Source organism: Lactuca serriola, chromosome 8 (genome assembly GCF_051521515.1).
Source record: "Lactuca serriola cultivar US96UC23 chromosome 8, Lser_US96UC23_V15, whole genome shotgun sequence".
Taxonomy (NCBI): Eukaryota; Viridiplantae; Streptophyta; class Magnoliopsida; order Asterales; family Asteraceae; genus Lactuca; species Lactuca serriola.
The window spans coordinates 69958767-69972804 of NC_136415.1; the positions used below are offsets into that span (position 1 = coordinate 69958767).

The 14038-nt window shown below is 36.5% G+C and overlaps 2 protein-coding genes across 2 annotated transcripts; one reads left to right on the forward strand and one right to left on the reverse strand.

Moving 5' to 3' along the window:
* The first annotated feature begins 5702 nt into the window (after positions 1-5702).
* Positions 5703-8553, forward strand: LOC145070706 (Amino acid kinase family protein). The gene is made up of 12 exons (XM_079017663.1): positions 5703-5857; positions 6158-6388; positions 6558-6655; positions 6836-6878; positions 6979-7040; positions 7133-7189; positions 7398-7433; positions 7534-7611; positions 7749-7815; positions 7914-7976; positions 8065-8168; positions 8285-8553. Exons 1-12 carry the CDS (start codon positions 5797-5799, stop codon positions 8378-8380), a joined length of 996 nt encoding a protein of 331 aa, XP_078873789.1. The 5' UTR covers positions 5703-5796; the 3' UTR covers positions 8381-8553.
* A 2249-nt stretch (positions 8554-10802) lies between these two features.
* LOC145069975 (uncharacterized) lies at positions 10803-12349 on the reverse strand. The gene is made up of 2 exons (XM_079016903.1): positions 12091-12349; positions 10803-11726 (listed from the first exon to the last, which is right to left on the reverse strand). The coding sequence occupies exons 1-2, from the start codon at positions 12263-12265 to the stop codon at positions 10861-10863; spliced, it is 1041 nt and encodes a 346-aa protein (XP_078873029.1). The 5' UTR covers positions 12266-12349; the 3' UTR covers positions 10803-10860.
* Between the last annotated feature and the right edge of the window lie 1689 nt (positions 12350-14038).

Sequence of the window (14038 nt, forward strand, 5' to 3'; positions counted from 1 at the left end):
TTAAAGTTTTGCGACAAAATCGACACGACGTCGTATGACGTAAAAAGTGAGTTTTCGATAAACTACTTTTTAGCTTTAGTGATCTAAATGAAAGTCTTAATATTCGTTAAACCGAGAATTTTCATAAAAAGAACGTCAAAATCTGAATTCGTATGAAGAAGTTATGATTTTTCCAAGATTCGGTATAACATTAGACAACTAAAAGCTCGAAATTAAGATCGAGTTATTTTTAGTCAACACAACCTAAACGAGAATCTAAGGTCTCGTCAATAGTAGTACAACGGTGAAAAGACATATGAAAACGGACGTCGGATGAAGAAGTTATGAATTTTTAACGGACTTTTCCTGTCCTGACCTGTTAAAAATATAACTTTAAAAATAAAGTCAAAATTAGCCGACGGAGTCTAAACTAAAGTTCTAGATCATAATCTCACCTTCGCGTGGATATAAAGAACGTTAAAAACAGAGCTCGTATGCGAAAGATATGGATTTTTGAAGTTTTGAGCACAAACTTCGAAGCTGGTCCAAAGCCGTACGCCCAGCGTACTTCGCACGTCATCGACCCAGTGCCAGCCACGTTGCCCTTTCCTTTGCACGAAGACACCTATTACGCATGCATGACCCGTCCTAGGCACAAGATCCAAGCAGCTTCCACACCTCGTACGCCCAGCGTACCAGAGTACGTTGGAGTACGCCCAGCGTACTCCGAGGCTTCGGCCAGCTATAAAAGGCACGCGAGATTGTCCGGTTTTAGGTTACAAATTTTTATATCTTTCACTCTCTACTCTCCTTTTTACCTAATTTTAACCCCTCGAGGTCCCGGTATCATCCCTGACACCCGAAGCAAGTCCCGACGCTCTGAAGTTCCCGAGAAAATCATATTTTCAAGTCGAAACTTTGCCAGCATAAGGCCAATTTTCAACTACAGTTCCCGGTTTCGTCACAGAAAGTCATTTTTAGAGTCGAAGTGCTGCCCAAATTATCATTTATTCCTTCAGTTATTTCACGGTGAGTTCAATATAGGGACAATTGTATGTTATGTGTTATATATCCAATGTACTTTCCTCTGTTATATCGGATTTATGCCTTTGACCATGTAGAGCATGATTCGTATAATTTTTGGTATTGGCTTTGTGTCTTTGGCCATGTAGAGCATGACTCGTATAACTTCTGGTATTGGCATAGGGCTATGTAGGGCTGAAAGCCTGTATATTCTAGCAAAATGATAATCCGGAATTGTATTTTATGTGCCATTTGAGTTGAAGCTTTATTGATGTATATCAAGTATGGAAATTGTTATGTCTCATTGATTGTAAATCATTGAATCAGATTGTTGGTTGATATGGAAAGTCTGTCATATTATACACATAAGCCTTTGTTGTTCTTTGTCCCTCTTTGCTTCTGTCTTATTGATATGTATATGGCATAGCGTTATATTGTAACTGTTATTGAACTCACTAAGCATCACCCGCTTATCCCTCTCAATGTTTAAACTATTGCAGGTGATAAGCATCCAATATAGTCACATACTGTTGGAAGATTTAGAATAGTTTATACTATTACTTTTGTACTTGGTTTTACGTTTGTATAAAAGCGTTAATATCATGGGTAGTTATGTAATATACTAAAACTTAGTCGGTTTGTATCCAGTCTTTTGTAATCAAACTAAAATGTAAATATTGTTTATAAATATGCATGTAACATGTTTTGGAATAACTTGGAGTAATAATATGTTGTAGTTATAGAAAGGGGTTCTTTCAATCATGGTATCAGAGCAGTAGTTTAAGTGAACTAAATCCCACGTATTGGTGTTTAGACTTAAACTATTGGAAGTTCAATATATTAACGAACTCGTTCTAAGTATATGGATACAAACCATAGGAAAGACTAGTATTATGTAATAATAAATCCTAATATTCTAAAATACTATATTACTCCAAATTTCAGAGCAATGGCTAAACAGGTGAGTAGCCATACGCCAGAGGTGGGTAGAGATCCTTGTCCTGACAGACTTTCCATATCAACCAACAATCTGATTTTCGAAGAACACAAAAAGAGTAATGATAAAGGCAAAGAGAAAGTCAATAGAGAATCTTCTAAAGGGGGGGGGGGGGGGGGGGCGAAACGTCCCTCATTCAAAACTTTCAAGAGTAGTGGTGCCACAAAGTTTTCTAGTGTCCTTAATCCCATAATTGTTCTAACTTGGATTCAAAACACAAAGAATGTATTTCGTATCTCTCATGTGGATAATGAAGACAAGGCTAATTATGCTTTATTGGAAAAGCCTTGGTTTGGTGGGAGGCAACATATGAAGCTCTTAACGGGTATGACCAGGAGAATTTATCCTAGGAAATGCTCAAAACTCGTTTGCTAGGGAAGTATTGTCCTCTAGAGATGAATGATCAAGTTCAAAGCTTTATACCTTCATCAAGCTGGGAATGAGTCCTAAAAGCCAGATCCATAAGCTCCTCCTTGATTCCCATCTTTGCATCAAACTCCTTCTTCTTGAAAACGGATCAAACATCCCAAAAATGGACTCCATAAGCTCAAAATGCCACCATGGATGATATATGACGATTTCTAGGGTTTAGAGGGGTGGAGGCTAAAGATATTAGGTTTAGGTTATGAGTTAAGGAGTTTAAATAGGGTCCAAGACCCTAAAATAGGGTTCTGATCTGAATGAAGTACGCCCAGCGTACATATGGTACACCCAGCGTACTCCGGGGAACATTTGCAACCCTCCTAGTCAGTACGCCCAGCATACTCCAAGGTACACCCAGCGTACTACCTTCTTCGCTAGTACGCCCCGCGTACACTTTGTGTACGCCCCGTGTACTCAGCTACGCCTAAAAACCACAAAACTTCTGAAGGCCATAACTTCTTCGTTATAAGCCCGATCCCGACGATCCTTATATCCACAGAAAGGTGACGAGAAACCCTACACTTCTAACAACTCAAACCTTTCTTAAGACCTTCCAAACAAAAATCAATTTTCCATAAAAGCCAGAACTGCCACTTTACCGAAATACCTCTAGGCTCCAAAACACGAACCGAACACCCGGATCACTTCTAATACATCACCCGCACCCAAATGGGCCTAGATCTTACCTCCCCAAGAGACATAATCCTTATAATGACCGACCTTCGAGCCATAGCCTCAGATTAGGAGTCAATTCGGAACAGAGCGTTACAATACTTCAGCGCTCCGACTTAACAGATTGCAAACCGGTCTCCTCTCCCATGAGTACTACCCAGGTCTTGACCACTGATGACAACCTGTACCTCTCCAATCTTGTTGCTTATTGACAAACTGTTGGAGCACTTCCGTATGCCACACTTTCTAGGCTTGATATTGCATTTGCAGTTAACAAGGTTTGTCAGTTTATGCATGCTCCCACTGAGAACCACTGGTCTGATATCAAAAGGATCTTGTGGTATCTCAAAGGCACGACTAACTTCGGCCTTTTTCTTTGTCACAATTCAAACTCTTCTCTTCAAGCCTTCACTGATGTTTGTTGGCATCCTACAAATGGCTCAAAAATTAACGTATTCTCTTATTCTGATTGGGATGGTTGCCCAGTCAATCGGCGTTCCACGGGAGGATTTTCTATCTACTTAGAGTCGAACTTGATCTCCTGGAATGCTCGCAAACAACGAACTGTTTCAAGATCCTCCACCGAGTCTGGGTATAAGGCTCTTGCAGATACTGTAGTTGAGTTGATTTGGCTAAAGGCTCTCCTTCAAGAACTAGGTGTCTCTACAAAGTTCTCTCCCACATTATGGTGTGACAACCTTGGAGCCACATATCTTTCTGCAAATCCGGTCTTTCATGCCCGCACAAAACATGTTGAAGTAGATTTCCATTTTGTTCGTGAACAAGTTGCTCGAGGTCAATTAGAAGTTCAGTTCATATCTACCTACGATCAGACTGCTAATGTGTTCACCAAAACTCTATCCACTCAAAGATTTCTCTTTTTACAATCCAAGTTGCAGGTCGTTCTCAGCCCTCAACTTGCGGGGGAATGTTAGAAATATGTTTATATTATAGGGTATCTAAATGTAATTATCTAGCCTATATATAGGATTGTATCTTACGTTTCTAATCAATAGAATCAATTACTCTTCTACTTGGTTTAACTGAAACCAAGAAAATAAAATAATTAAATAATGATTAAAAGTGAACCTACTTAAACACACAAGGATTCATATGAATAGAAGCATGGTTCATGTCATCAGGTTATGAATTAATACATTACACCAAAAATGTTCAATTACTATGTGTTACATGAAATTAAAAAAAAAAATGGGGGAGTTCATTTTAGAAATTATATGATATACCCCCTAATGTCCTAAAGCATGTCTGGAGCTTCTTTTATCATCCAAAATTGTCAAAAGGTCCCTCGATTATTCCCTGTAATCACTCCATACCTAAAAAGCAACAAAAAATATCCCAAAGTAAAGGTAGTATTCCACTAAAGCATGTATATTACAAAATGATATGATATGCATGGAACAAATGCGTTATATGTAATAAAAAAGTATGTAAAAACGAGATAAATCATACATAAAAATGTCCCTAATATTATCGTTTCTTTTGTAGAGCCTATAAAAAGTCTCTTGACCTATCAATATAAAATATCGTTTACAGCACCAGGAAAACTTTCCTACTCTATTATTTTCTAACATTTTGGTAACTAAACTGCAGCCCAGGAGTAGATAAATAGGAAATATAGAAATGTTTCCTTGTATATTGCTAGTATGCCTAGTTATATACAGAGTATTACATGACTAGGAAATTAGATAAGGACCATCAAAACCAATAAAACAATATTCTACATATACATATATCTAACACTCCCCTTCAAGTTGGAGTATTAATCATGTGCGCTTTGTTTTTGATAGTTTTGAATCACAAGTGAAGAACGATTAATAAAAGGAGGAATCAAAACATGTAATAAGAAGTAAGAACATAACTAGAACTTGGGACCACTAGAACAAGAACAAGAATTAACAAGATTAGAACTTGGAATTTGGAAACCATGTTATGAACAAGAAATAGAATGGTTAGGATTTTATTAGGGTCCATACATTTGATATGTAGTGTAAGAATTTTCTTTTCATCATCGAGGTTAGTGTTCTATTAAGTTTTATTTTTAAACTAACATTTCCTTGGTTTAGAGTTGAAATATGAGTGCCAAAGTATAATGAAAGTATAATGAAATGATTCTTAAACATGTACATGTATATAAGAGTCATTTTGAGGGACAATTGTGAAAGATATGGGTGTTTAAGTGGGGCTAACCCTAAAATCAGGGTTTATAACCCTATTTAACTACCAATGCTCCCCAAGAATTTGCAATTTTAGTAAAGTGGCATTTGTCATAGCTTATCTCAACTAGAGGATTGATTTGCCAAAAATAACAATATACATATCATCTCAAATGTTCTCTTGAAAAGTCGTATCTCTCTCCAATATCTCTATTTTTGTACCTACATTCAAAATCTCAATTAAATACCAAGAATTGAATTTGGATGATGGCATTTACATCATGCTATGATAAAAAAAAACATCGCACCTCTATTCGTGGGTGTTTTAACTTTGGCAACATCTTATTAAATATTAATAAACATCAACAATTTCATTGCAAATAAAAATGTAATTAAGCGAAAGATAAGGGGGGTTTTATGTCATCATCCCAAAACTAAACTACAAAGTACCAAAACTCGTTGCAACTTCACTAAAACGAGGAATACAGAGCTAAAGCAAGTCAGCAACAGCAAACAGTTAGCAGGAGAATGGAGACGAAGCAAACTGATATTAAATTGAAATCTCCAGTTCGTTGCATCGTCAAACTCGGTCAGGCATCGTTTATTTTACCCTAAAATCTTCAAATTTCGTCAACTTCCACTTGATTTCCATTTTGCCCTTGCCGAATCTGATGAACTCTCTTTTCAATTGATCTAAATATGTAGTGGTATCACCCTTATTGATCCAACTGTTCAAACACTCTTTTGTGTTATTATCTTCGTTATATTTTTTATTCTATATTTATGAACTAGGGGAAATGGGATTCCTAAGTACTCTCTGTTCTTCTTTCAAATCACGATTGGTCTCAATCTGTCTACGTTCACTGATGATTGGGGTTTGTGTGATTAGGAGGTGCGGCAATCACATGCAAGAATGACTTTGAAAAGATAAATGAAAGCAATCTTGTTAAGGTTTCTTCACAGTTGAGGGAGACAATGATGTCTGGATCTTCATCTGGGCCAGTTCTTGAAATGGATTGGAGCAAACGCCCTGGAATTTCAGAAACTTCAATTACAGTGGACGCTTTTAAAGACCAAGAAGTTTTAGACTACAACAGTTTTGTTGTTATTCATGGAGCTGGTTAGTAAAAAAAATCTTGTTACTTATTCATTCTCTGTGATAAAGTGTTTTCACTGCAATTAATTTCCAGTGACTTGTTTCACTAACAATCAAGTTTCCTTTTTCTATCCATTTTATGTGCCATAAAGCTAATGAAACTTCATATCCAGTTATTATTGCTGTTTTTCAGGTTCTTTTGGTCACTTTCAAGCTAGCAAATCCGGTGTTCATAAAGGGGGGTTGAATAAACCTCTTGTGAAGGCTGGTTTTGTTGCTACTAGGATTTCTGTAAGCTCTACTTCTTTACCTCTAGCGTATTATTGTTGTTCATGGCTATACCCTCATTCTGTTTTTTTTTTCTCTAAATGTATATGAAGCTTTGTAATATCTACTTTTGTATAAAGTTCACCTTCATAGCCTTTTTAATATATCTTATGATATGTCTCTAACTGTTTGTCATTTTACTAGGTGACATCCCTCAATCTTGAAATAGTTAGAGCACTTGCAAGAGGTAGAGTTCTCATTACCAAACTAAAGTTTCCACTCATTTTAATTTTGACTTCTGGATATCCAATTGCATGTTGACTTTTGTTTTTAACTCTTTTTTGCAGAGGGTATTCCATCAGTTGCGTTGTCTCCATTTTCGTGTGGATGGTCAACCCATGACAGAAATGTCAGGAAGCACTCAAAAACTGTCTTCCATCAACTCATTTAAAATCTATACACCTTTTACACAACAAGAATGAAAATCTTTTGTTTTTACAGATAGCATCTGCTGATGTGTCAACTGTGGTTAATGCCCTTGACTGCGGTTTTGTTCCAGTAAGTTTTCATTTTCTCAACATTCTTGCATCCGATATAAAAAATGTACCTTTTTCCATATGATTTCGTCGCGCTAGTCCTTTCTAACCAGACAAAAGGGTAAAATTGTCATTTACTGTCATTCAGATTATTTATTCACAAATCACAATAGGACCTTGAAAACTATATGATATTGTTATGCAATTTTAACGTTGATATTTCCATCTAGGTTTTGCATGGGGATGCAGTACTAGATGAGTCACTGGTATGTAGCATCTAACAATAGGGGTGTAATTGTAAATTTGTAATTGTATGCCATTGATGATTAGCATCTAATATCAACATGTCATTTCTTATTGTTACAGGGTTGCACTATATTAAGTGGAGATGTAATTATAAGTCATCTGGCATCACATTTAAAGCCTCAATTCGTTGTTTTCCTTGTATCCTTTTCCACCACATACTTACAGATAAAAAAAACATTACAAAGATTCTACATTTATTTAGTGTTCGATGATGTATGCTTGCTTCTTTAGCATGATATTATATGCAAATGTTTCCTATATAATGAGCAATGAAGACCGATGTTTTTGGTGTATATGATCGGCCTCCTTCAGAACCTAATGCTGTACTTCTCAGGGAGATTGGTAGGCACCATTTTTATATATATCCAGATTTTATATTTTTTTATTGATGTTTATATGATTATTTGATTTGATGCAATGATGTCCATGATAATTGACAGCTGTACGTGATGATGGAAGCTGGTTTGTTGTGAAACCAACATTTGAAGACATAGATAAGCAAGGTTAGAAAAACATTAACAATTTGAATGTAATTTTTTATGTTACAAAACAAAAATCAAATTTTTGATAATACGATTTTAAATGAAACAGTTGAGATTAGTGTAGCATCCCATGATACAACGGGAGGGATGGTGACTAAAATATCAGAAGCTGCAATGATTGCGAAACTTGGTATTGATGTGTATATTGTGAAGGTAAATATAATTAATTATATAAATATATAATCAATAGTTTCCATTTGTAATTCGTCTTTCTTTTTTTTCATCTGAATCACTTCAGTGCTAAATAGTGAATACTTTGTGGTTTACAGGCAGCAACAGAACACTCATTGATAGCCTTAAGTGGCAAATTGAGAGATGAGATCCCGGAGGATTGGCTTGGAACAGTTATTCGTTATGTTCCATAAAACAAAGGATGAGTATTATTATGCATTTTGCAAATGTTTATTCATGGATTTTTGTTGTTTTCATGCTATTTGACTTGTTCAGAGGGAAATTTTAGGTTATAATTGTTTTAATTACGATTTTACAAGGGGAAAATGACTTAGGAGGATAACTACCTCTTATCCGTGTTCACATATTTACAACTTTTTCTTTTTTGTACATAATAAAGCAACTAACTTGTTTTAACCGTTTAAATTACACCAATATTATCGGTTAATACCTATTCTAACCGGTAACTCAAAGGGAAAATGACTTAGGAGGGTAACTACCTCTTATCCGTGTTCACATATTGGCAACTTCTTATTTTTTGTACATAAGAAAGCAACTAACTTGTTTTAACTGTGTAACATCCCAAAAATCATGAACAAAAATTTCGTTTTTAATTTAATACTAAAACCATAATTGTCAAACCATTAATTTAATACTCCGGCATCGGGCCCCGCCCGGCATCAAGCCCTGTCTGGCATCGAGCCCCGCTCGTTATACAGATCTGTCTCTCTTAGGCCCCGCCTACTAAACACATGCAATGATATAACATGCTAACACATAAACAAAATACTCTACCGTATCCCTGTCCTAAGAAACATACTCTGCTAATAATGAGATACGGAACTTCATCCGTACTCAACTAGTTCCAGCCATGGCTTAAGTAGTGCAAGGTGAGTCTCCTCACTGTGTGAATGGGTCTAAGGCCACAATGTCAGCCCATATAGTCTATGAGTAGGAAGACTCGGGGGTTAGCCCTAAGCATTGTATGCTAGTATGTTATTCCAGACCAAGGTCCGATGTCGGGCGGGTGCCCGAGGAATGTCTGCATGTTAGATTATACTTGGTGCCCGAGGAATATCTGCATGTGCCTGGTAAGGAGGTGAGTGTGGGCGAGGTCCCATATCTCATCACTAGCTGAGTATGGACGATGTTTTGTATCTCATTATTAGCAGAGTATGTTTCTTAGGACAGGAATATAGTAGAGTATGTTTCTTTATGTGTTAGCATGTTATATGATTGTATGTGTTTAGCGGGCGGGGCCCGGAGACAGGCAGGGAGTAAGAGAGACAGACTTGTATACCGAGCGAGGCTCGATGCCAGGCAGGGCCCGATGTCGGAGTATTAAATTAATGGTTTGACAATTATGGTTTTAGTATCAAATTAAAAACAAGAGAAAATTACACGGTTGGTCCCTATGGTTTGCTCTTACTTGCACGCTTCGTCCCTGGAAAGAATTTTTAACTCGGACAATCCCTATAACTTTATTTCGTTACCCGCCTAGTCCTTTAGTTAACTTTCCGTCTTATTTGGGGTTAGGAACTACTCACGTGAGTGGCACGCTGGGGGCATTTTTGTCCTTTCAACCCTACAACGGACTTAAAACTACTTCTCCTTCCTTCTTTTCTCAATCGGTGCTTCCAGTTTTCCTCTTCTACTCCATTTCTTTTGCTCGTGAAGATTGAAGATACACAAAATTGATTATGGTGAAATGCAAGTGTGGAGCTGTAGGGATCATACGAACTTCAGGAACAAAGAGAAATCCTGGTAGGCCTTTTTATGCATGCCCTTTACAGGTATTGAGTTATCAATTTTTTTGGTAATTTCTAGGATGAACCCTAGTTTATGCTAATCGAGGGTATTGAAAACTTCAGGGACCAAGAAGTGGATTTATTTCGTGGGTAGATGAAGAAAAGCATACGTATGAGGGTGAAAGCCAAAATCTTGAGCTTGAAATCCATAATGAAGAACTTCAAATCCAAAATCGTGACCTTGAAATCCAGAATGAAGAACTTGAAATCCAAAATCGGAACCTTAAAATGTTGTTAATTGTCAGTTGGATTTTGTTTTTTGGGATAATTGTTTACAAGTTGTAGTATTAGGTATTTCAGTAATGGTTTTTGGTTGAAGATAATCTAATGAAACGGTAATATTAGCATGTTTGTATTGCTGCATTTTAATGAAATGGTATATTTAGGTACAATTAATAGTTGCACTTTGTTGTCTTATAAAAGATTACAATGGATTATTACCATCTTGTATTGTTGGAATTGGGAGAGAAAGGGTATCTATTGGTACAATTAATAGATGCAATGCAACTGTAATCTTTTGGTATTTTTCATTTAACATATGACCAAAAACATGCCAAATGAAATGACCAAAAAACATGCCAAATGAAATGACCAAAAAACATGCCAAATGATCCATTATATAACATTAAATGAAATGACCAAACACATGCCAAATGAAATGTCCAAAAACATGCCAAATGAAATGACCAAAAACATACCAATAATTGATCCATTAGATAACATTAAAACAAAAGCATTACATAAGAGTTTAACCAAAAACAAATGTCTAAGTACCAACTGCAATTGTTTTGGTGATACTAAACACAATACAGTTTAATCAAAATACAAACATCACATGACATAATAGTTTAACCACAATACAAACATCACATTACATAATAGCTTAACCAAAATAAGAGCATCACATGATAAAAGAGTTTACAATGGATCCTTCTCTTTTCCTTTCTTCTTCTGTTTTCCTTTCTCATTCTCTTTTCCTTTATCCTTCTTTTTTCCTTTCTCATTCTTCTTTTTTCCCTTCTTCCCAACAGTTGGTACTGCCCTTTGCAAGTCCTGGCATTGTGTCCTTTGTTGTTACATTTGGTACATGTAACAGTTTTTTGTGCTCTAGAAACTGTATTCCCTTTGATCATATCCTCTTTTTCTGTAGCTGACTTCCTTCGTTTCTTTTTTGGTCTTCCTATTGGGACACGGTGTTTTGGAAGCAACAAAGTAGTTGGACAAGGTGACTTAATCCACAATCTTCTACCATTTATCGGATCCACTTTGAAAGAGTACATGTTCCTCCAGGTTGATAGCCAATAACATTCATGAACAAAGGTTTCTGGAATACCAATTGCACCATTATTTCTCCTCATGTCCCAGATTGCAGATACAGCATGTTTGCATGGCATTCCAGTTATTTCCCACTTCTTGCATGAACAGGTTCGTTGATTCACATTCACTACACACTGATCTTGCCAAGGTCCACTCACTTGGTACTTCCCATTTCCACAAAATGATGTTGTATACTCCTCTGCCTGATCTTTGATCTTTTGCAATAGCTTGGTAGCTGTTGGAGTCAAAGGGCCTGTTGCTTTGTCAATTTCTTTTTCAACATTCACAATCCTCTTCATGATGTACTCCCGGATGAACTCTAAGCAATTGATAATTGGTGTGTCACGTCCGTCTATTATTTTGCTATTAAAGCACTCGCATATGTTGTTTATCACAATATCAGAATGTGCTCTCCCTATTAATTAATAGAATACATGTATAATTGGTTAGCAAACATTAGAGTATTGTTATGAACTCACTTAATTTAATGAGTAACCACAACAAGAACAACACAATGTAAAGAACAAAATGCAAAAGAAAATAATTCCAGGTTAACAGAAAAGATCGATATCTCAATTCCTATCCCACTACCCTCTTATACTATCAGTCATAACAACTAAATAATATAAAATACCCATAATGCCCCTGTACCAACAAGATGCTCTTTATTTGATGATTACCCCAAACTACCCTTTCTCTAAAATAAGGTGACCAGAGTGGGTGCATAACAAGTATACAACAATAGTTATCATATATTATAATATATAACATGGTCAAACCTGTAAAATGAGAACGTGCCCAATGTTGAGGTGGTATTTGTTTAAGCCACTCATAACATTCTTGGTTTAATTTTCTAACTTCTTCCATTTCTTTTTCAAACTCTTGCACAGTATATGTTGTTGAACAATTCCAAAGCAGTTCTTTAAACTTATCCCCTCTCCAACGTGACCTCATATTTTCGTGTATGTGGCGAACACAATAACGGTGCTCTGCACAAGGAAACAAATCTGCGATGGCAGAACTTAAACCCTACAAGAAAGATACATTATGTCAATGATTTCTTTTCCTTTAGATATTACTATTCAAAACACAAGAAAATAACCTTTTGCCTGTCTGATATAAATGTGAAATTTGAATTTGAAGCCAACCCTAGGTCATCACCCAAGTGAGTTAAAAACCATGTCCAAGAGTTCAGTGTCTCAGCTTCAACCACAACATATGCTAAAGGATATATTCCATTATTCCCATCTAAAGCCTGTGCAATACAATCCAATAAATAAAAGTAAAAAAATAAATCAAAATATATGGTTCAACCACAACATAAGAGAAAATGTACCACAGCAGATAAAATTTGACCATGGAAAGGTCCTTTCATGAAAGCCCCGTCTACCCCAAGAAAATCCCTCTTCCCTGCTGCAAATCCTTGCTTCAAAGCACCAAGGCACACGTACACGCGTCTGAAGGTTCTTGTCTCAACATCAGGATTTGGTTCACTTTCGACATCAAGCTTGATAGTGGTGTCTGGGTTTTGAGTCTGCACTTCTAACAAATAATCTTGTAAGATCTTGTACTGAGTGGCATAATCACCCCTGATAATTTTTAAGGCTGCTTCTCTTGCCCTAAAGGCTTTCATCTTAGAAATATCTACTTTGTAGATACGTTGAAGTTGTTCCCTTAAAGCCTTGACTGGAATTTTTGGGTTTGCTTCCACCAGTTGTAGAATTTGCTTTGAAAGAAACTTGTAATCACAAGCCCTAACCTTTCTTGTTTGAAGACATTTATGTTCACTAACATATGTTTTAACTGTCCAATCCATGTCACGTTTCCACTTACTGGCTAAAAGAACCCAAGGACACTTACCTTCTTCATTGACTACTTCTTGACCGGTCCCACCACCTAGGCTTGTTATGGTTCCCCTGCATACAACCCTTACTCTGTTTTTATCATTCTTCTCAAAATCCAACTCCCTTCTTGTATCTATTGCATGTTGGTTAACCATATCTTTAAACTCCTTTGACGAATTAAATTTCTGATATAAATAGAAAGGCTCACTGACTTGAGCATTTTCGTTCTCATGCGCCCTTCTAATAGCTTTAATCTTTTTGTTTCTTTCTCCTTCGATCCCATCATCTGATGAAGAGTCGGACAAGAAAAGTTCCATATCTATAACTTCAAGGTCTGCTTCATTCCCATCTTCTGTAACTACATGATTCTTTCTTTTAGAAGCACCTCCAATCCACTCAACATCTGGGTCAACATTCAAGTGGAATTCTCTCATGTCAACTTCAACATCATCAATGATATTGTCTTCGTCCAGAAGAAAGTCACCATCTTGACTCTCATTATCATCACCACTGTTGATCTCATCACCACTGCTATTATCATCACTACTATGTTCAATTTCAGTTTCCATGATGTTTGCATTATCACTTACCATGTCCACCTTGTCAATTGAAGGCTCATTTCTAGTAGGTGAAACAGGAGGGTTGTTTCTATTAGGCTCAAATGTCAACACATCATTAGGCTCAACTTGTGTATCATGCCATTCCAAAAACAATCTTTTTGGGGTACAATCAATCTCAACTATACGTACCTTAGATGGGTTTGGTGACATCGAATATGTGTGTAATTTCGTTTGCCCGTGCTCTGTATACACCTCTATTAGCTTATGCTGGCCAACATATTTTGCTAAATGCCTTACATCATCATCTGAAGCTAAAGCAAACA